Source organism: Mobula hypostoma, chromosome 15, assembly GCF_963921235.1.
Source record: "Mobula hypostoma chromosome 15, sMobHyp1.1, whole genome shotgun sequence".
Lineage (NCBI taxonomy): Eukaryota > Metazoa > Chordata > Chondrichthyes > Myliobatiformes > Myliobatidae > Mobula > Mobula hypostoma.
The window spans coordinates 2774413-2797686 of record NC_086111.1 but is presented as its reverse complement, the minus strand read 5'-3'; the positions used below and the strand labels follow the sequence as shown (position 1 = coordinate 2797686).

The following is a 23274-nucleotide window of genomic DNA, read 5'->3' as shown; positions in this document are numbered from 1 at the left end:
CCCACAGGAGTTATTTTTTCTTCAGTATAAGTTCTTAGCTGAATATCTGCAGCTTCAGTTTATTATCTCTGAAATGAGGTTCAAACAGATTTTGTGGAATGACTGAAACTGCCGAGCTAGTGATCAATTCCATCTTTTTTTTAAATTTTCATTTTTATTGAAGGAATGACACAATACAGACTATATAATGGATTACATTTTCCTCCATTTTGCTTTAGTATCATACCCCCAAAACAAACCTCCCCCCCACCCGCCCTCCCCAAACATATCATGGCAGCTAATATATTTACAACACAACAATTCACAGATACAAGTACGGACATTTCACAATCGTACCCCCACACTACTTCACTACGATGGCACACACACATCTGCAACATGTCAGATGATCCAAAATACACTCATATTTACAATTCATCAACCACCCTGTGAGGTAAATTATAAGTGTGTTAAATGGGAGGCAACTTCCTAAGTACAATCAAATGCCCTCAAATAGTAGGTAATTCCTTAAGACTCCCAAAATATGATAAGAAAGGTCCCCATTTCGAATAGAACTTTTTCACAGACCCCCTCAAAGTGAGTTTAATCTTTTCTAATCGCAGAAAAAACATTACATCTTCTAACCAAGCAGCAGCAGTTGGGGGAGTGGCAGATTTCCAAACCAGCAAAATTCTCCAAAGGGCCAATAGCGATGTAAATGCAATGATATCCGACTGGCTTGCATTTAAACCCAAATCATCATCTGCCACACCAAATACAGCTATAAGCGGGCAAGGTCTCAGTGTCACCCCCAAAACCTCACTGATAATTTTAAAAACCAGTGCCCAATAGTCATCAAACTGAGGGCATGACCAAAATGCATGTACTAAACCAGCCGGAGAGAAGGAACGCCTGTCACAGCCAGCGTCTGTCCCAGGGTATATGTCTGCCAGTCTGGCTTTACTTAAATGTACCCTGTGTAAAACTTTAAATTGTATGAGCCCCAGTCTAGCACCTGATGATGAGAAATGAACCCTATTCAATACTTTTGCCCAATATTCTTCCGCAAGGTCCATACCGAGGTCGTCCTCCCACCTACTCTTAGTTTTGTTTAGATCTTGAACTCCCAAAGACATCAGCTGAGAGTATAGTTCAGAAATCAGCCCCTTATTGTTAAAGCTTAGAGTGAATTTTTCCCATAACATAGCAGGTGGTAGAACAGGAAAAGAGGGAAATTTTTCCTTGACAAAGTGGCGAATCTGCAGGTATTTAAAAAAATGATTACCGCGCAGGTTATGAAAACTATCAAATATGTTATCAGTATACAAATCCTGATCAATTCCATCTTAATTAATTTGCCATTCACTTCTGGCATAAGTCATATTGCTTGTCTATAGTTAGTTCTCACATAGTAAATTCCAAGGCTATTCAGTCCTGTGTCACTCGCATCATTATCAGATTTTTCAACAGCAGCATGCAAATTGGTGCTCGTCTTGAAACTGTAACTTGAATTTCTATCTTTTTGGCTACCCTGTGCAGTCTATTTATTTTTGTTTGTATGACATACTCTTTGTGTTTGTGTCCTACTTCTTTGCATTTTCTGCAAGTTTGGCCTCTAAGCCTACATTAGTCATATATGTGAGACCCTGCCACAGTGGTAACAGAATTTGTTCAGCCAGGTCGTTTCTGTTAGACGTTGCAATTTTGTTCACATTCTCCTTCATTCCTAACTGCAACTTCATTGCATCTCTGTCTGCTGTTTGCATGAATATAGAAATTTCAACTGCTCTTTTGAATATCAGTTGTGTTTCAATTAGGAAACATTTTTGAATGCTTTCTTGTAAGATCCCACAAACTAAATGATCTCTCAGTGCATTATTAAGCCCATCATGGAATTGACAATGCTCAGACAATCTCTTCAATCCAGCCATACACTGTGAAATAGACTCCCCTTCCTTTTGATTACGCTTATGAAACATAAAGTGTTCTCCAATCAGCAATGGTTTTGGTTCTAAATGTTTCTGCATTACTTTCACTATAACTGCAAAGCGCATTTTGGCTGGTTTGGTTGGAGTAGTTAAGCTTCTAGGCAAACTATGCTTTTCCACCCAATGCACTCAGCAAAACTGGCACTCACTTTTCATTAGCTATTCCATTCGCTGTAAGATACTGATCAATCTGTTCAGTATATTCCAACTAGTTATCCTTTGTGCAATCAAACACATTTATGTTTCTGAAGTAGCCCCCCATTTCTGTTTTTTTTAATTTATGATTATTATCACAAGGTACTCATTGTTTAGGAACATGTGAATTCATCCATTTTCCGCCTTTTTTTACTCAAATGTCTCACTGCACTTTTAAAAATTCGAATGCCTTGCTGTGCTTGAACAAGTAGGTAGTCATTTTGAGTTCGTTTGAAACTTTCTCATCGCCAGTATTATGTTTTGTAACTCCAAAACATAAAACTAATTAAAGGAAAAATAAGGGAGCCAGAGAGATGCATTTAAATGTTAAAAACAGGAATTCTGCAGATGCTGGAAATTCAAGCAACATACATCAAAGTTGCTGGTGAACGCAGCAGGCCAAGCAGCATCTATAGGAAGAGGCGCAGTCGACGTTTCAGGCCGAGACCCTTCGTCAGGACTAACTGAAGGAAGAGTGAGTAAGGGATTTGAAAGCTGGAGGGGGAGGGGGAGATGCAAAATGATAGGAGAAGACAGGAGGGGGAGGGATGGAGCCAAGAGCTGGACAGGTGATAGGCAAAAGGGATACAAGAGGATCATGGGACAGGAGGTCCGGGAAGAAAGACAAGGGGGGGAGGGTTGACCCAGAGGATGGGCAAGAGGTATATTCAGAGGGACAGAGGGAGAAAAAGGAGAGTGAGAGAAAGAATGTGTGCATAAAAATGAGTAACAGATGGGGTACAAGGGGTAGGTGGGGCCTAGCGGAAGTTAGAGAAGTCGATGTTCATGCCATCAGGTTGGAGGCTACCCAGACGGAATATAAGGTGTTGTTCCTCCAACCTGAGTGTGGCTTCATCTTTACAGTAGAGGAGGCCGTGGATAGACATGTCAGAATGGGAATGGGATGTGGAATTAAAATGTGTGGCCACTGGGAGATCCTGTTTTCTCTGGCGGACAGCGCGTAGATGTTCAGCAAAGCGGTCTCCCAGTCTGCGTCGGGTCTCACCAATATATAAAAGGCCACATCGGGAGAACCGGACGCAGTATATCACCCCAGTCGACTCACAGGTGAAGTGATGCCTCACCTGGAAGGACTGTTTGGGGCCCTGAATGGTGGTAAGGGAGGAAGTGTAAGGGCATGTGTAGCACTTGTTCCGCTTACACGGATAAGTGCCAGGAGGGAGATCAGTGGGGAGGGATGGGGGGGACGAATGGACAAGGGAGTTGTGTAGGGAGCGATCCCTGCGGAATGCAGAGAGGAGGGGGAGGGAAAGATGTGCTTAATGGTGGGATCCCGTTGGAGGTGGTGGAAGTTACGGAGAATAATATGTTGGACCCGGAGGCTGGTGGGGTGGTAGGTGAGGACCAGGGGAACCCTATTCCTAGTGGGGTGGTGGGAGGATGGAGTGAGAGCAGATGTACGTGAAATGGGGGAGATGCGTTTAAGAGCAGAGTTGATAGTGGAGGAAGGGAAGCCCCTTTCTTTAAAAAATGAAGACATCTCCCTCGTCCTAGAATGAAAAGCCTCATCCTGAGAGCAGATGCGGCGGAGACGGAGGAATTGCGAGAAGGGGATGGCGTTTTTGCAAGAGACAGGGTGAGAAGAGGAATAGTCCAGATAGCTGTGAGAGTCAGTAGGCTTATAGTAGACATCAGTGGATAAGCTGTCTCCAGAGACAGAGACAGAAAGATCTAGAAAGGGGAGGGAGGTGTCGGAAATGGACCAGGTAAACTTGAGGGCAGGGTGAAAGTTGGAGGCAAAGTTAATAAAGTCAACGAGTTCTGCATGCGTGCAGGAAGCAGCGCCAATGCAGTCGTCGATGTAGCGAAGGAAAAGTGGGGGACAGATAGCAGAATAGGCACGGAACATAGATTGTTCCACAAACCCAACAAAAAGGCAGGCATAGCTAGGACCCATACGGGTGCCTATAGCTACACCTTTAGTTTGGAGGAAATGGGAGGAGCAAAAGGAGAAATTATTAAGAGTAAGGACTAATTCCACTAGACGGAGCAGAGTGGTGGTAGAGGGGAACTGATTAGGTCTGGAATCCAAAAAGAAGCGTAGAGCTTTGAGACCTTCCTGATGGGGGATGGAAGTATATAAGGACTGGACATCCATGGTGAAAATAAAACGGTGGGGGCCAGGGAACTTAAAATCATTGAAAAGTTTAAGAGCGTGAGAAGTGTCACGAACATAGGTCGGAAGGGATTGAACAAGGGGTGATAAAACAGTGTCGAGGTATGCAGAAACGAGTTCGGTGGGGCAGGAGCAAGCTGAGACAATAGGTCGGCCAGTACAGGCAGGTTTGTGGATCTTGGGTAGGAGGTAGAAACGGGAAGTGCGGGGTGTGGGAACTATAAGGTTGGTAGCAGTGGATGGGAGATCCCCTGAGCGGATAAAGTCGGTGATAGTGTGGGAGACAATGGCCTGGTGCTCCTTAGTGGGGTCACGATCGAGGGGTAAATAAGAGGAGTTATCCGCAAGTTGTCGCTGTGCCTCGGCAAGGTAGAGGTCAGTATGCCAGACTACAACAGCACCCCCCTTATCAGCGGGTTTAATTATAAGGTTAGGATTAGTGCGGAGGGAGTGGAGAGCAGAGCGTTCCGAAGGAGTGAGGTTGGAATGGGGACAAGGTGCGGTGAAGTCGAGACGGTTGATGTCCCGTCGGCAGTTGGCAATAAAGAGATCCAGAGCAGGCAGAAGACCAGAGCGGGGTGTCCATGAAGAAGAGGAGGGTTGAAGATGGGAGAAGGGGTCATCGGTGGGGGTGGAAGAGTCCTTGCCGAAGAAGTAGGCTCAGAGACGGAGACGGTGGAAGAAAAGTTCCGCATCATGGCGAACACGGAACTCGCTGAGGTGTGGGCGAAGGGGGACAAACGTGAGGCCCTTACTGAGGACAGAGTGCTCTGCCTCAGACAGTTGAAGGTCGGAGGGGATGGTAAAGACCCGGCACGGATGAGAGCTGGGATCAGAGGGGGGAGGGGGGAGGCTGGGGGTGTCAATGGAGAGGGGAGGGTTGGGGTGAGAGGAAGATGGAGCCTCTGAGGGCCCAGGAGTTGACGGTGGGATCTGAGGGAGACGGGATTGCAGAGTATTGGTGGGGGAAGGGGAGACGGGAGTCACAATAGCAGCACATAAAGACCCGGCCTGGAGTTCAAGGCTGGAGTCGCAGTTGGTGGTTGCGCGATCGCTGTGAAGGTGTCCATGGTTGTTGCTGGAGTCCGGGTTTTGAATATGTCCTGAGGTGTTGGAGCCGCCGAGATCAATGGCAGGAGCCGCAATTGAAAGTTCATGCCTGCTAGCATGCATTTAGATGTTGTTTTTACTTCTAAGTGAGACGCACACTTATGACATAGTGGCGCAATGATGTATACCATTCACATACTTTTACATACTGTATAGCCCACAATGTATTATGCAAACAATAAAAAGGCTTCATCAAAACAATACATTTACAATATTACTCAAATATGACTGGAATAGTAAATACACAACTTCCTCTGACAACTACCATCCTCTGTGTGAATATTTTGTCTCCTCAGTTTGTCTTTAATTCAAGACTCCTCCGACCTGGGAAAAAGTATGTGGATACCAGCTTCCGTAAACTTCCATTCAAAATACGGACCTCACAGATTTGTTCATGATACCTCAAAACATGAATAATTGTAATTACTATGGTGGTTGATAAGAATTATGAACACGGTTTTAAGTTTTACAGAGACTTTATTATGTTATGGATAATTATGGATAATGCTAAAAAATTGGAGTTTGAGGAAATGTAATTCTTGTATTCATAATCCTAAATAAATTATGTTGAAGAAATACTTGCAAAACATGATGTGAGACCAGATATACAGTATATGAATCCTACCTAGTGAAGGTATCTTGTGGAATTATCAATGTCTGGTATGGATTTCCATTCTATTATCTGATATGTTTCAGAGCTTTCATTGAAATGAAAAGTGACTATATTCTGTTCGAGGTTCAGTTGAAAAGCTCAAGGCGATGGGGTGCATGCAGTTAAAAATGACCAGGTGCTTTGCCTGGTGAGCCAGATGCCACACAAATGTTTTCCATTTTAACTTGCCTCGGTGAGCACTTAGCAAAGCACACATCTGGGGCTGATGGCTATTCCTTCAACTGCCAGAGACACCTTTCATGAGCAAGTCCCAGCGAATTATCAAATTCTGTGTTTAAAATAATTTGGTGGATTACTGAATATCATATACAGACGAATCTTTGAAACAGTCAGATTGCACAATCTCCATGAGATGTGTGTTTGCTGAGAGTTTGTGTTTCATCATACATCAGGTCAACACAATCTACTGATTTTAAGAGTAGGGTCAATATAATGATTGTTCATTAACAGATCTGAGAATAAAACCAACCTTTTTGCATCTTGTTTGACAAATGAACATTGTTCAAAATGAAAACAATGCTGTCCTACCTTCTGCTAATGTTTATTCCAGTGTTAATATCTTCTGAATTAATTTTAACAGAACCAGAGCACCATAAGGTAATGTATGATTTACAATGGCATAATACAATTTTGTTCCTAATAAAAATGAATAGGTGCTTTAGTAAGTCAGAGGCAGTTTTGTTAATCCCCATTAAGCTGTAGTACTAAAATCACTATGTAATATCTAATCTTCTATAATGATGTGTACTGTGAGTTTTTCCTAGCTTTCCATCTACTATTTGTTGATAGTGAAGAACTTTGCATAAAGAATCTATTATTACAAATTAATTACTATGGGTAATGCTATGTAATTCTTTTCTCAACTGCAATATTTAATACTGCTAATTATTGTGTACATACTGTGGGTAGTATTTCAGCCATACTAATGCTCCAGTTTTTTAAAGTCATATCACAGATAATGTTATAAACTTCAGGCAGCATCTTTTGTTTGAAATTCACAACCCCAATTATCTGTTAATATCATGTTTATTAGATTGCTATGACAAGTAAGCCCTTTATTCGTTCAAAGTGGAAACTGTTAATTCACAAAATTAGACTTATCAAATGTGTGTACTGCAGATAATGTTAATTTTACAAAAATAGAGTTGTTCCATCAACATGTATCCTGAAAAATCACATAAATATTACTGACATTATGTATTATAATTCACTCTATTCTTAAGTATTCTAACTTTATTCTAAAAAAAGAAATAGAGTTTAGCTTTATTTGATCAGTCAGTATAATTTGTGTTTACTGTGGCCATTTTCTAATACTGATATTTTGTTTTCATTCTCCTGATTGGAACATAAGAAAAGCACCAACAGCAATGGCATAAAAGTAAGCTTAAATTATTTACTAATTATTTACTATTTGCAATATGGATATCATTTATAATATCAGTAGCATTTACTCAGTAATATTTTAGTTTTGTTTTCATATACAGTACAGGGTGATTCGATGAATTGCTCCTTTCGCTGAAGAGCGTTTTGATTAGGTTAATTTTGACGATTCAATGATTTTGTAAAATATATCTCAGGGGATATAATTCGTACTTTATGACTACTTATAATAAAAAGTAATGGCTGGGATTTTGCAGATGAAGGTCAGAAATTCACAGAGAACGAGGGGTCACAGTTTGAGGATAAAGGGGAAGCCTTTTAGGACCGAAATTAGGAAAAACTTCTTCACACAGAGAGTGGTGAATCTGTGGAATTCTCTGCCACAGGAAACAGTTGAGGCCAGTTCATTGGCTATATTTAAGAGGGAGTTAGATATGGCCCTTGTGGCTACGGGGATCAGGGGGTATGGAGGGAAGGCTGGGGCGGGGTTCTGAGTTGGATGATCAGCCATGATCATAATAAATGGCGGTGCAGGCTCAAAGGGCCGAATGGCCTGCTCCTGCACCTATTTTCTATGTTTATATGTTTCTATAACTAATATTATGAAAGCTAGAAGTCCTGAGTGGTGGTCAGCTTGTGGTTATTGAACAAGCTTCAATGCTGATCCCCAGATGGAATCCAGAGTAGTAGCAACACTTGGCTACATTGTTCTTGCCATGAAAACCAGGTTGGAATTCATCAGAGACAGCAGCTCCATAAATTTCAATCAGGACAAGTGTCTACAAATCACTAAGCTTGTTATTAGCTAACTTGGGTTGTTGTGTATTGTTTGAACTTATACGAAGTTTTTCAAAGTTTTTGAAATGGTTCTGAACATCAGAAGCATTAATATCTTGACATCTTTGACAGACGGCTAAATATTTATTGTGTAGCTGTTACCATCTCGCCACTTCCATGCCCATTCACTTCCAACTACATAACGATATCGCAGCACTGAAATCATAGATGCCCTGCAGGATTTTTCTGTGAGAGATAGTTTTGGCTTCTTCATGTAATCTTCCATTGGGGAACTACACTAATTATGTTCAACTATTTTCTGAGATCAACAGTGCGTGTAAGCATCCTAACTGCAAATTCGGGGCCAGCTGATGAACTGTCTGAGTAATGTTTCCAAAGAACAATGTCATCACCAATATAATTCTGATTCTTTTGTAACACCTCACCGTTTCAGGCAGAGACCTTTCATCGGGACTCATCAGGTCTTTATGAAGGGACTTGGCCTGAAGTATTAACTGTTTATTCCACTCCATTGGTGCTGTCTGACCTACTGAGTTCCCCCAGCATTTTTGTGCATGTTCCTCTGGATTTCCAGCATCTGCAGAATCTCTTGTGTTTCTGATTCTTTCGTTAGTATTTTGGTTTGTTTCCTCTGTACTTCTTGTTGAAATGTTCCTCTTTTGTTTCTTTCAGCATCGGAGGGAGCTTGAAATCTACAGCATGAAGATTGATTCCAAAGTAACCTCACGGTTTGCTCACAATGTGATAATTAGCCGAGTGGTAAATCGAGCTAATGTGTCAAAGGAAGCCTTCTTTGAGATAGAACTCCCAAAAACAGCCTTCATCACCAACTTCAGCATGTGCGTATAAGCTACATTGTTCAATTAAAATGATTACATAGAATAGATCTGTTGTGGCAGACTCTTCTGGATTGTATACTTAGGCTGAGCATTATAATTGATGTGGTGTTCAGCTCTACTTCTAGTTGTGAAGTGAATAAAAACCATAAAACATAATTAAAGCTAATCTGAGGAGAGAGAAAAAAAGATTAATAGGAAATCTAATGAGCATGTGCAGAATCTGCAAGTAAAAGTCTGACAAAAAAATTGGCAGATGAGCAGTTTGGTTCAAAATCTGCTCCTCACTCTCCCTTTGTATCCAAAGTTCAGATGGCAGCGGAGTCTGCCTAGAGCACTCAGAACTCTTAAAACTCCAAGTAAATCAGGTTGCAGCTACAGCTGCATCTAAAGGACTTCGACTGTAATGTAAGTGACGCCGGAGCTCAGCCTAGACTCCGTGGACCAAAACACCTGTTCCTGGGAATCAAATTGAATTGAATTGACTTTATTTCTTACATCCTTCACAAACATGAGGAGTAAAAATCTTTACATTACGTCTCCATCTAAATGTGCAATGTGCAATCATAGTAATTTATAATCATTTATAATAAATAGAACAGTCAATGTAATAGAGAGAACATTCAAGTTAGCGTGAGTTCATCAGTCTGACGGCCTGGTGGAGGAAGCTGTCCCGGAGCCTGTTGGTCCTGGATTTTATGCTGCGGTACCATTTCCCGGATGGTAGCAGCTGGGTCCCCAATGATCCTTCGGGCCCTTTTTACACACTTGTCCTTGTAAATATCCTGAATCATGGGAAGTTCACAACTACAAATGTGCTGGGCTGTCTGCACCACTCTCTGCAGAGTCCTACGATTGTGGGAAGTACAGTTCCCATACCAGGCAGTGATGCAGCCAGTCAGGATGCTCTCAATTGTGCCCCTGTAGGAAGTTCTTAGGATCTGGGGGCCCATACCAAATTTCCTTAACTGTCTGAGGTGAAAGACGCACTGTTGTGCCTTTTTCACCACACAGCTGGTGTGCACAGACTACTTGAGGTCCTCGGTGACGTGGATGCCGAGGAACTTCAAGTTATTTATCCTCTCAACACCAGATCCATTGATGTCAATAGGGGTTAGTCCATCTCCATTCCTCCTGTGTCCACAACCAGCTCCTTTGTTTTTGCGACATTGAGGGGGAGGTTGTTTTCTTGACACCACTGTGTCAGGGTGATGACTTCTTGCTTGTAGGCCACCTTGTTATTGTTTGAGATTAGGCCAATCAATCTAGTGTCATCGGCAAATTTAATTAGCAGATTGGAGCTGTGGGTGGCGACTCAGTCATGGGTATACAGGGAATAAAGGAGGGGACTCAGTACGCAGTCCTAAGGGCTCCTGTGTTGAGAGTCAGAGGGTTGGAGGTGAGGGAGCCCACTCTTACAACCTGCTGGAAGCTGACAGGAAGTCCAGGATCCAACTGCACAAGGCAGGGTCAAGGCCAAGGATTCTGAGCTTCTTGTCGAGCCTGGAGGGATTTATGGTGTTGAATGCTGAACTGTAGTCCAAGAACATCATTCTCACATAAGCGTCTTTCTTCTCCAGATGTGTAAGGACGGTGTGTAGAGCTGTGGCTATTGCATCATCTGTCGATCGGTTGTGTCAGTAGAAGAATTGTAGAGGGTCCAGTTTGGGTGGCAGCAAACTGCAGATGTAGTCCTCGACCAGCCTCTCAAAGCATTTGTTTATTATTGAGCCAGTCGTTCAGACATGTTACCTTGGTCTCTTTAGGTACAGTAGCAATGGTGGGTGTTTTGAAGCAGGAGTGCACTCTACACTGGGAGAGGGAGAGATTAAAAATGTCTGTAAACACGCCTGCCAGTTGTGCTGGGCACACTCTGAGTACCCACCCTGGGATGCCGTCCGGTCCCGCAGCCTTGCGGCTGTCCACTCGTTGGAAACACCCGTGTACTTCAGCCTCAGAGATGATCAGGTTGCAGGTTCTTCTGCTCAATATTTGAGAGGCACCAGGCTGGCCCAGAGGCTTGGCAATAGGCAGTGGTCAAAAAGGATAAAAAGGCAGAACAGGGTAATTAAGAGAATTCCTTTTGTGAAACTGGGATGATAAAGAGTGCTACTCCAAATGTCATTAGCAAAGCTTCAGTCTTCACTGCTTCTCCCCTGCAAGGCACTCAGTAAAAACCCTTATCAGTCATCAAGTTGTAAACTGATACATGGCCTGATCTTTGGCAGCCGGTGGGCACCGCTCTCCTTGGAACAGGAAATAAAGGTGTGATGTTACTGCAGTTCATTGATGATTTATCTAACCGTAGGCTGTTGGATCGTTCAGTTTGAATGAACGCTGCAGATTGATTTTAGATTAAAACGCTGTTTGCTACATCATCATCATCATCATCATGTGCCATGCCCAGTTTGAGCTTTGACTGCCATGGCCCACACACTCCCGTTTCGGGTCAAGTGGATCAAATTCATTGGTATTCATTTCCAGTTCTCTGGCTGCTGTCTCCATCATCATTTGTCTTTGTCTTCCTCCTGCTTTCTTCCCTTCAATCTTTCCCATAATTACCGTGCATTCTAACTCCTCTTTCCTAATCACATGTCCAATGAAGTTACATTGCCTTTTCATGATCTCATACATTATTTCTCTTTTTGTGCTTGTTCTGTTCATGACATCCTCATTAGATATTCGTTTTGTCCATGATATTCTTTGTATCCTCCTCATAAACCACATCTCTGCTGCTTCAATTTGTTTCCTCATATTACTAGATATTGTCCAACATTCTGATCTATATAACATAACTGGATAAACGTTACATTTCAGTACTCTGAGGTGGGTTGTCATGCCTAGTTTAGTATGTATTGGTCATTATACTCTTCATTCTCGTAAAGATGTCTTTTGCCATCCCTATTCTTCTTTTGATGTCCATGTCGCACCTGCCATCTGATGTCACCCAGCTTCCTAAGTAGCAAAAGTTCTGTACTTGTTTTATGTCTTTCCCATTTATTTTCAGCCTGCAGATAGGATTCTCCTTCTTTTTGGATATCACCATATATTCTGTCTTTTTGCGATTGATAGATAGACCCATTTTTGCACTTTCTTCAACAATTATATCAATTAAGTTTTGTAGTTCTTCCTCCATACTTGAAATTAACACAGTGTCATCCGCATATCTGAAATGATTGATGTTTTCACCCTCAAAAGACCGGAAGGAAACGGTGATGAGTAGACTGATGGGACTGAAGGCTAACAAATCCCCAGGTCCAGATGGTCTGCATCCTAGGGTACTAAAGGAGGTGGCTCTGGAAATTGCGGATGCATTGGTGATCATTTTTCAATGTTCCTTAGATTCGGGATCAGTTCCTGAGGATTGGCGAATGGCTAATGTTATCCCACTTTTTAAGAAAGGAGGGAGGGAGAAAACAGAGAACTATCGCCCTGTTAGCCTAACATCAGTAGTGGGGAAGATGCTAGAGTCAATTATTAAAGATGAAATAGCGGCATATCTTGATAGCAGTGATAGGATTGGGCCGAGCCAGCATGAATTTACCAAGGGCAAATCATGCTTGACTAATCTATTGGAGTTTTTCGAGGAAGTAACCAGGAAGATAGACGCAGGAGATCCAGTGGAGGTGGTGTACCTTGACTTTCAGAAGGCATTTGATAAGGTACCACATAGGAGATTGGTGGGTAAAATCAGAGCTCATGGCATTGGGGGGAGGATAGTGACATGGATAGAAAACTGGTTGGCAGATAGAAAGCAAAGGGTAGCAGTGAATGGGTGTTTCTCGGAATGGCAGGTGGTGACTAGAGGGGTGCCACAGGGCTCGGTATTGGGACCACAGCTGTATACGATTTACGTCAATGATTTAGAGGAAGGCATTGTGAATAACATCAGCAAGTTTGCTGATGATACTAAGCTGGGTGGCAGTGTGACATGTGATGAGGATGTTAGGAGAATTCAAGGTGACTTGGATAGGCTGGGTGAGTGGGCAGAAACTTGGCAGATGGTGTTTAATGTGAAAAAGTGTGAGATTATTCACTTTGGGAGCAAGAACAGGAAGGCAGATTATTATCTGAACGGTGTGGAGTTAGGTAAGGGAGAAATACAAAGAGATCTAGGAGTACTTGTTCATCAGTCTCTGAAGGTGAATGAGCAAGTGCAGCAGGCAGTGAAGAAGGCTAATGGAATGTTGGCCTTTATTACAAAGAGAATTGAGTACAAGAGCAAGGAAATCCTTTTGCATTTGTACAGGGCCCTGGTGAGACCACACCTGGAGTATTGTGTGCAGTTTTGGTCTCCAGGGTTAAGGAAGGACATCCTGGCTGTGGAGGAGGTGCAGCGTAGGTTCACTAGGATAATTCCTGGGATGTCAGGTCTGTCTTACACAGAGAGGTTAGAGAAACTGGGCTTGTACACGCTGGAATTAAGGAGATTGAGGGGGGATCTGATTGAGACATATAAGATTATTAAGGGATTGGACAAGATAGAGGCAGGAAATATGTTCCAGATGCTGGGAGAGTCCAGTACCAGAGGGCATGGTTTATGAATAAGGGGTAGGTCATTTAGGACAGAGTTGAGGAGGAACTTCTTCTCCCAGAGAGTTGTGGAGGTGTAGAACGCACTGCCTCAGGAGGCAGTGGAGGCCAATTCTCTGGATGCTTTCAAGAAGGAGCTAGATAGGTATCTTATGGATAGGGGAATCAAGGGTTATGGGGACAAGGTAGGAACCGGGTATTGATAGTAGATGATCAGCCATGATCTCAGAATGGCAGTGCAGGTTCGAAGGGCCGAATGGTCTACTTCTGCACCTATTTTCTATTGTCAAATTTGATTCTCAAGGTTTCTGTTATTTTTTTGTGATATTGTTTCACTGTACACATTAAATAAATCAGGGGAGAAAACACACCCTTGTCTAACGCCTCTCTTGATTTTCATAAACTGACTCACTTCTCCATCTATTCTTACAGCGGCAGTTTGTTCCCAGTACAGATTTCTGATTAGGTGGAGGTCTTTCGAATCTAGATCTAGAGTTTCCTGTAATATTTCAAATAACTTATTGTGCTTCACTTTATCAAATGCTTTTGTGTAGTCGATAAAACAAACAAATCTTTTTGCATTTGAATAGCTCATTCTGATAGTATCCTTAACATCAATATCACGTTTCTTGTACCTTTGTCTTTCACAAAACCACATTGTTCTTTACCTATTTCAGCTTGTATCTTACTTTTAGCTCTTGTCATCACAATTCTTAGAAGCATCTTGGTGATATGACTCGTGAAACCTATGGTCCCATGTAATTCACGTTCCATCGCCCCAGCTTGCTTAGGAAGAGAATCCCTGAAGCTTTACAACCCAAAGTCCTGGTTCTGGGACGTATGTAAAGAGACCACATTGCACATTTAGCAATGTGTTCAAATTCAAAAAAAAATTATTTAAACAGAATTACAGAATTTTTCAAAGCTTTTATATATTTACAATGTAATTATAAATGACTGGATTTCCTCCATTAAATCTGTGACTCAATTCTTTCGCCAACAAGCCTCTGAATTTTCAAAGGGTCGTGAAATCACTTCATCAACTCATAACAAAATAGGTCTTTGCAATCTGAGTTTGCCTTTATGACAATTTATTTTTGCAGCAGCTCTAATGCAAAGCTTAAAATTTAAGTTTTCATTATCTCCGTCCTTTTTTAAAACTTCTTTTGTCTTTACTCATCCTGCTATTGTACCTCTATTTATTTTAGTGCTCTTGTATTCAATCTTTCTTAGATCAATGCTCCAAACCAGAAGGCTGGTTTTCCTTAGACTTTATTTCCTCTCAGTTATGTTTACAAGTTGTCTCTGTGCCTCTCCTAGCATTATCCTATCCCAAGGGTACATCAGATTTATTGCTACAGAAAATTAGTAAGACAATAAGACCATAAGATAGAGGAGCAGAATCAGGCCATTTAGCACATCGAGTCTGCTCCGCCATTTCATCATGGCCAGCCAAATTCCCTCTCAGCCCCAATTTCCTGCCTTTCCCTGCATCCCTTCATTCCCTGACAAATCAAGAACCTGTCAAATCCTGCCTTAAATATACCTAATGACTTGGCCTCTACAGCTACCTGTGGCAATGATTCACCACACTCCAGCCAAAGAAATAGATTCTCATCTCTGTTCTAAAAGCAAGCCTGTCTATTCTGAGGTTGTGTCCTCTGGTCTTAGATTCCCTCGTCTTTGGAAACATCCTCTTCACATCCACTCGATTGAGGCCTTCCAGCATTCGATAGGTTTCAATGAGGTCGTCCCACATTCTTCTGAATTCCATTGAGTAGTGGTCCAGGACCATCTAATTCAACTTATTTTCCAATTAAAATTCAACTGTCCTTTCCAATTCTCCTACATCCTTTATGACCTTAATTTGATAATCTTTCATCCAGCTCTCCACACTCAATCAAAATGGTCTCTGACAGGGAATAGAACTCATAAATGTCCAGAGTAATTCCTTCCTTTAGCAACAATAATATGTCATTCTGTGACATGCACTGTGATATTCCATACGTAGGTGTGTTTTGTGCAAGTTCTTATATCTAAAGTTAATTACAATCCAGGAAAACATATGAATGGAGACAATGACCGCATCAGCTTTCTGTGACAACAACCATGTGGTTTTGCCTTTTGTAGGACTCTGGATGGAATAACGTATGTGGGAGCTGTGAAAGAGAAAGAAGTTGCCCAGAAACAGTATCAAAAAGCTGTTTCACAGGGACAGACTGCAGGGCTTGTAAAGTAAGAACCCAGTTCTCCTTCATTCTTGCCTCATCAACCACTTTGATAAATTAAATTCCTCAGAAGTATAAAATGAACATTTTTTCTAATTAATTCCTCTTTCTTTTCTGAGTCAGCAGTGAGGTGCTTGCAAACAAGCAAGGCACTGTTCAAATGTTTAAAGTTTATAAAAATGTTACATTATAATAAGATATAAAGTCTTGTCATTAACCACTTTACTAAAATATAGAAAGAAAGAACACCTTTCAACCAATGAATCTATGAACCAATCTAATACAATGTCAGTGGGAATCCTAAGTGTCCAATATCCTCTTCTACAGTTTTCTTTTTCTCCCTCTCCTCTCCCTCTCTCCCTACCCCTCTCTCCTTCTCCTCTCTCCTTCTCTCCCTTCCCCTCTCCTTCTCTACCCTCTCACTATCCACTCCGTCCCCCATTCCCTTTCTCTTGATCTCCCTCACACACCCTCTCCTCACTCTCTCACTCATTCTCTTCCTTCCCGCCTCTCCTTCTCTCCCTTCCCATCTCCTTCTCTCCCCTCCCCTCTCCTTCTCTCCCCTCCCCTCTATTTCTCTCTCTCCCTCTACCTCTCTTCTCCTCTCCCCCTCTACCCCTCTCCCGCTCAGTCCCTCCCTCTTTCCCTCCCTCCCTCTCTCTCTCTCCCTCCGCCCCCCTTTCTCTCCCTCTCCCTCGTGTCAGTCTGTCTCTTAAAACTGGTCTGGTCTCTGGTGCAGAAAGAAGTAGCCCTATTTTATACCCTTCAAAACTTCTACCCCACTACTTTTCCATTTAGTCCCTGGTACCAGCCTGTACCTGCTTCTCTCCCATAATCATCAGCCTTGACATATAACATCAGACTACACATATACCTTAAAGACAAAGACAAAAGAACATATATTTCACCATTATCTATCTCAGTGCTGAGGCTGCATTCTTGTACTCTTGCATGTTCTCAAAACTTTCCTGCATTCCAAGCTGTCTCCATTTTCTTTTACAACCACCATTTTGAGTTACACATTTTTGTACATTCCAAGAAATAATTAAATATAACTCCTGGAGAATTTCACTCCCTCTTTACATCTATGTGCAAATAAACCATTAAAAAGAAATCTTGAAACAGCAGTAATCCATATCTCTCTCCCAGTAGATGAGCCCTTGTCTGTCTATAATTACCTGTTGTGAAGGCAGTTTTTATCAGTTCTGGTTAACCTTTTCTTTTCTGAAATCCTCTTTGTGGGATGCCAAGTTTCTATGGAAAATAACTAGGATTAAAGTTCTGGAAATCACAGTAAGTGCCTGAAATAGGATTCCTATTTCAGGCACCAACTCCCAGTACAGATGTTGCAAGACAAAGGAATCAGTTTAATTATGCAGTTTTTCACATAACTATTTTACATACCTATACTATAAGTCATTGTGGTTTTGAAAACAATTATTATAATTATATATCAGGTGACTTAGAATTGTCTGGATTGCATCAATGTTAGTACTAAGTGCCAGAAACTGCCAGTGAAGAGCCCCTTGAACACACACCTTCTTTATCAGCTCCTCATGTCTTTGTAGAACGTACAAAATATGCACATGAGGAGCTGATAAAGAAGGTGTGTGTTCAAGGGGCCCTTCACTGGCAGTTTCTGGCACTTAGTACTAACATTGATGCAATCCAGACAATTCTAAGTCACCTGACGAATCATAGCAATTAAAAACAATGAAGTTAGTAACAACGTAGAATGTCTACATGATTGTGTTGGTAGTTTGATTCAGTGGACTGCCAGTTAATTCTTTCTTTGAAGTTGTCATGTCTTATGTGCCTGGACATTCTGGATTGGACTTCTTCCCAAGTTAAGATCCCATTGCACACACGTACATTACAACACCAACACACTGGAAAATCAAAATGACACACTTTTTCCTAGAATCCATTAACAACTTTGTTATGTACTGTCTAGTTTAGAGTCATTGTAAGGTGATTAAAATTCAGAAGTAAATCTTGCGCTGAGAAACAAGGCATCCCAGCAGCAGATATCACAAAGCTATGTAAGCCACTTGGTTCTGCTGCCTCAGATTTGGACATTTTTAGCTGCTGGCCTCATTAATATCGTACGAATTTGTGACAACATGTAATAGGAAATCAATGCAATCCTTTACTGAAACTGGTTTCTTTATGTCACATGTGCCAAGATACAGTGAAAAGCTTGTCTTGCATATTGCCATACAGATCAAATCATAACACAGTGCACTGAGACAAAACAAGGCAAAACAATAACATAATGGAGAATAAAGTGTGACAGCTACAGAGAAAGTGCAGTGTTGGTAGACAGTGAGGTGCAAGATCATAAAGAGTTAGAATCTGAGGCTAAGAGTCCATCTTATCGTACTAGGAAAGTATTAAATAGTCTTATAATCTGGACTGCTGGGAGCCATCCATTTGCAGGACTTGTTGCTCAGGGACATGAACTAAAAATTTGTTTTCTTATGTGAGTATGTTCTTCGTTTTTTTCCCTTTCTCGTTATTTTGAATGTACGTGTATGTTTTGCACCTTGGTCCCAGAGAAACACTGTCTCATTAGGCTGTGCCCATGTATGGTTTGAAGAGAGAATGGCCTGAGAGGGTGGGGTTTTTGATTTTGCTGGCTGCTTTACTGAGACAGGAAAGTACGGACAGCATTCATGGAGGGGAGAATTGTTTCCGTGATGTGTCCACAGCTCTGTTGGTAGAAAGCAAGCTGTCCATTACCTTCATGCACCATTCACTGCAGCTTTTTGTTTTGCTTTTGAAAGGGCATCCGGAAGAAAACTGGAGAAGTTCAAAGTTTCAGTAAATATTGGACCAACCAAAAAGGTCACATTCGAACTAACTTACGAAGAATTATTAAAACGTAACCTGGGAAAATATGAAATGAATATCAGAGTGAACCCCAAGCAGCTTGTCAATCACTTCCAGGTACACTTACAAAGAAGCACCGATGCTAATGTGCTTTGGCTATTTGCAAATTTGCCCATTAAGATGATTAAATATCAATACACTTTGAATTCTTGTTTCCAGATTGATATACATATTTTTGAACCACAAGGCATTTCTTTTCTGGATGTTGATTCCGATTTCCTAATAAATAATCTGACTTCTCTCGTGGAGAAGACTGTGAGAGGAACAAAGGTACAGAACAATGAGCATTTTGTTTTTGGTTTATTGTAAAGACCAGGGCAATAGAAAATTAATACTGATTCGTTATTTCATTCAGGCACACGTCTCCTTCAAACCAACACCTGAGCAACAGCGCAAGTGCCCTGATTGTCAGGACACGGTTCTGGATGGAAACTTCATCATACGTTATGACGTCAATAGAGATCTGTCTGCCGGCAGCATTCAGGTAACTGAAAAACGTGCCTAAACATAACGTATTGATGACAATGTTAACTGATTCTGATGCTTGTTGATTTTCTTTATTCAGATTGTAAATGGATATTTTGTACACCATTTTGCGCCTGCTAACTTAAACAGGATTCCAAAGAATGTTGTATTTGTGATAGACCACAGTGGATCCATGTCAGGAATGAAAATGCAACAGGTAAGAAGAGTTGGGAGAGAAGGGTGGAAATCGCTGTATGTAGGCTCTCTATACCCACAAGAGTGACTGCTTGACTTGTTCTAGATTGCCACAAATATGAGATTAGAGAGAAAAGCTTTCGTTTTACATAAGTTGTTTTTATGACCTCAATACTTTCCACCTAGTGATGTCTTGATCGCAGATGTAATGTAAGAAACAGGTACCTGGTTTGCAAACAGTTAGGTAACATAGTGTTCATGATCAGATAATTTCCTTAAGAGGTAGATCTTCATCACTTATTCCCCAGTTTAACTGAAAGGTGGCTCCCCAATCAACAACAAATCTGCAGGTGCTAGAAATCAGTAGATATGTGTCCCAGCTATGCCTGCCTTTTTGTCGGCTACATGGAACAGTCTGTGTTCCAAGATTACATCGATATCACTCCACAACTTCTTCTATGCCACATCGATGACTGCATTGGCGCTGCTTCCTGCACCCATGCAGAGCTCGTCGACTTCATCAACTTTGCCTTCAACTTCCACCTTGCCCTCAAATTTACCTGGTCCATTTCCGACACCTCCATACCCTTTCTCGATCTCTCTATCTGTCTCTCTGGAGACAGCTTATCTGCTGATGTCTATAATAAACCCACAAACTCTCACAGCTACCTGGACCATACTTCTTCCCACCCTGCTACTTCCCCTTCTCTCAATTCCTCCATCTCAATCACATCTGCTCTCAGCATGAGGTTTTTCATTCCAGAACTAAAGAGATGTCTTCCTTCTTCAAAGAAAGGGGCTCCCCTTCCTTCATCATCAATGCTGCCCTCAACTGCCTCTCTTCCATTTCATGCTCATCTGCTCTCACCCCATCCTCCTGCCACCCCACCAGGGATAGGTTCCTCTTGTCCTCACCTACCACCCCACCAGCCTCTGAGTCCAACACATAATTGTCTGTAATTTCCTCCAGCTCCAATGAGATCCCGCCACCAAGCACATATTTCCTCCCTCCTCTCCAACTTTCTGCTTTCCACAGGAATCGCTCCCTACACGACTCCCATGTCCATTCATTCCCCCCCCCACTGATCTCCCTCCTGGCACTTATCCTTGCAAGCAGAACGAGTTCTACTGCTACCCCTATACCTCCTCCCTCCCTACCATTCAGGGTCCCAAACAGTCCTTCCAGGTGAGGCAAACCTTCACCTTTGAATCTGTTGGGGTTACTTACTGTATCCGGTGTTCTTGGCGTGGCCTCCTGTACATTGATGATACCTGACGTCGATTGGGAGATTGCTTCATCAAGCACCTATGCTCTGTCTGCCAGAAGTAAAATGGGATCTTCCAGTAGCAACCCAGTTTAATTTCACTTCCCATCCCCATTCTGACATGTCAATCCATGGCCTCCTCTACTGTCGTGATGACGCCACACTCAGGTTGGGGAAGCAACACCTTACATTTCGTCTGGGTAGCCTCCAACCTGATGGAATGAACATTGATTTCTCCAGCTTCAGGTAATGCCCCTCCCCACCTTCCCCATTCCCCATCCCCCTTTCCCTCTCTCACCTTGTCTCCTTACCTGCCCATCACCTACCTCAGGTGCTCCTTCCCCCACTTCCCTTTCTTCCATGGCTTTCTTTCTCTCCTATCAGGTTTCCCTTTCTCTAGTCCTGTATCTCTTTCACTAATCACCTTCCCAGCTCTTTTCTTCACCCCTCCCCCTCCCAGTTTCACCAATCGCCATGTGTTTCTTCCTCCCCTCTCCCCACCTTCTTACTCTGGCTCCTCGCCTTTTTATCTCCAGTCCTGACGAAGGGTCTCAGCCCAAAACGTCAACAGTTTACTCTTTTCCATAGATGCTACCTGGCCCTCTGAGTCGCTCTGCCATTTTGTATGTTTTACTCTATCAATGCATTACTTTCTTACCAGTGAAATGAGAAATCTCTCTAGATTGTGTGCATTATGAAGATTGCTCCAGCTGAGCCACAGGGGAATAATGACTCTGTAGCTGTGAGCTGCAGCCATCGGCACAGAGCCGAGGGCTCATCTCACTTTTGGGGACTCTGCAGTTAATATTATTTGTTTACTTTTTGTTGTTTGCACGATTTGTTCTTTTTTCACACATTCAGTCTGTGTTGGTTTTGTCGTGTGTGGCTTTTCTTTAAAAGGGCTGTATGCTCGTACATACATACTTCGATAACAAATGTACCAAGTTATACTTTAGCCAGCCAGCAGCCAACTCAGGAGTTTCTCAGCTGCATGAATGATGTCTAAATTCAGAGCTGACTCACGACGTCTGAGCATCTTCCTGTCTAGCAGAGTGGCAGTTCACAGCAGCCAAAAACTATCCTTAAATGTGTTCAACAATCATAAATATGCTAAAATCAATAAATATAATCAATGTATAAAAATCGCTTACAGTAGTGAAAATTTTGCAAATCACCTGCTCCTTATTGACTATTAGTGACCCGTTTCAAATGAAAGGCCTGCACCTCTTCCGCCAGGCATAGCTGGCGTAAAGCTGGGTGGGAGGTGGTGATGAACGTGCTTGAAGTGCATTCGATCTCTCTGCTACTGGCGTCCCCGGTAATCAAATCAAATAAAATTATTTAAAGTAACTGGGCCCAGAATTTACGACTCAAACATTTCTCTTTCATTTGACTTGTGTACAAGGAGAACAGCGTGGACACTGTCACCCACACTGTTCTGAAGTGGGAGCATAAAACTGTTATTTTTATACAGAATTCGCTTATCAGTTATGGATACTGACTATATGGTAAACTGTATATGTTTGAATTCCTTACTTGTAAGATCAATCACCATTCACAATAGAGGTGTTAAAAGTTAATTGAAACTTCAAGCTGACAACTAATGATATTCTGAAATTAATAAGGAAATTGTCCTTAGTTGTCGGGTACATTTCACATCCTTCTATTATTCCTATCTCTCCTGTCTCTGAAAATTCTCACTACAGAGGCCTCACTCGTCTGGCTTGAATATATACCGCTGTCAGCCACGACTGCCTCATTTGAGGTGTCACCAGCAGTCTCACTTCAAAGGCCTCACTTGATTACAACCGCCTCATTCTATCCTTGCCTGAACCTTGCCTTTGACCTTTGCCTTACTGCAACTTCCACACTTCTTTACCGGACTTTAGTTGTAAGTCCAGAGGTGAAGTAAATGTCCTAATAAAATGACACATCTGCATCTTCTTTGGAGCACATCACAGAAACTAGCCTCCCATCTCTGGACTCTGTCTAGACCTCATTATCTCAGGAAAACAGCCAGCATAATCAAAGACCCCTCCCACCATGGACGTTCTCCCTTCTCCCCTTTCTCGTCAGGCAAAAGATACAAAAGCCTGAAAGCACATACCACAGGTTCAAGAGCAGCTTCTACTCTGCTGTTAACAGAGTCTTGAAAAGACCTCTTCTACAATATGATGTGCTCTTGGTCTTACACTCTACCTTGTTCTCACTTGCACTTTATTGTTTGCCTGCACTGTCCTTTTTCAGTCGTGTTTACACTTTATTCTGCTTTGTTATCGTTTTACCTTCTTCTGCCTCAGTGCACTGTGTAATGATCTGATCTGTATGAACAGTATGAAAGACAAGCTCTTCACTGCATCTTGGTACATGTGTCAATAATAAACCAATGCCAATAGCACTTCAGAGCTCTTCAGGGCCAAAGTACTTCTCCACTTCGCCTTGTCTTCAACAACTCCTTCTCCCCCACCTGATACTCCCACACTAGGAGCAATTCATGGAAACCAATTAACCTCCGATGACATTGGCACCTGGGAGAAAAATCGGGAGGAAACCCATGAGGTCACAAGGAGAATGTACAAACTTCACATAGACAGCACCCA

At 42.2% G+C, this 23274-nt stretch overlaps 1 protein-coding gene across 1 annotated transcript in view; it reads left to right on the top strand.

Moving 5' to 3' along the window:
* Positions 1-6548: 6548 nt before the first annotated feature.
* LOC134356645 (inter-alpha-trypsin inhibitor heavy chain H3-like) overlaps positions 6549-23274 on the top strand; it is a 58567-nt gene continuing 41841 nt past the window's right edge. The window contains exons 1-8 of the mRNA XM_063067617.1: positions 6549-6679; positions 7434-7460; positions 8933-9099; positions 15760-15864; positions 18644-18806; positions 18909-19019; positions 19105-19233; positions 19315-19431. Of these exons, the coding sequence (XP_062923687.1) occupies positions 6590-6679; positions 7434-7460; positions 8933-9099; positions 15760-15864; positions 18644-18806; positions 18909-19019; positions 19105-19233; positions 19315-19431 (909 nt within the window). The 5' untranslated portion in view covers positions 6549-6589. The remainder of the gene's footprint in view (positions 6680-7433; positions 7461-8932; positions 9100-15759; positions 15865-18643; positions 18807-18908; positions 19020-19104; positions 19234-19314; positions 19432-23274) is intronic.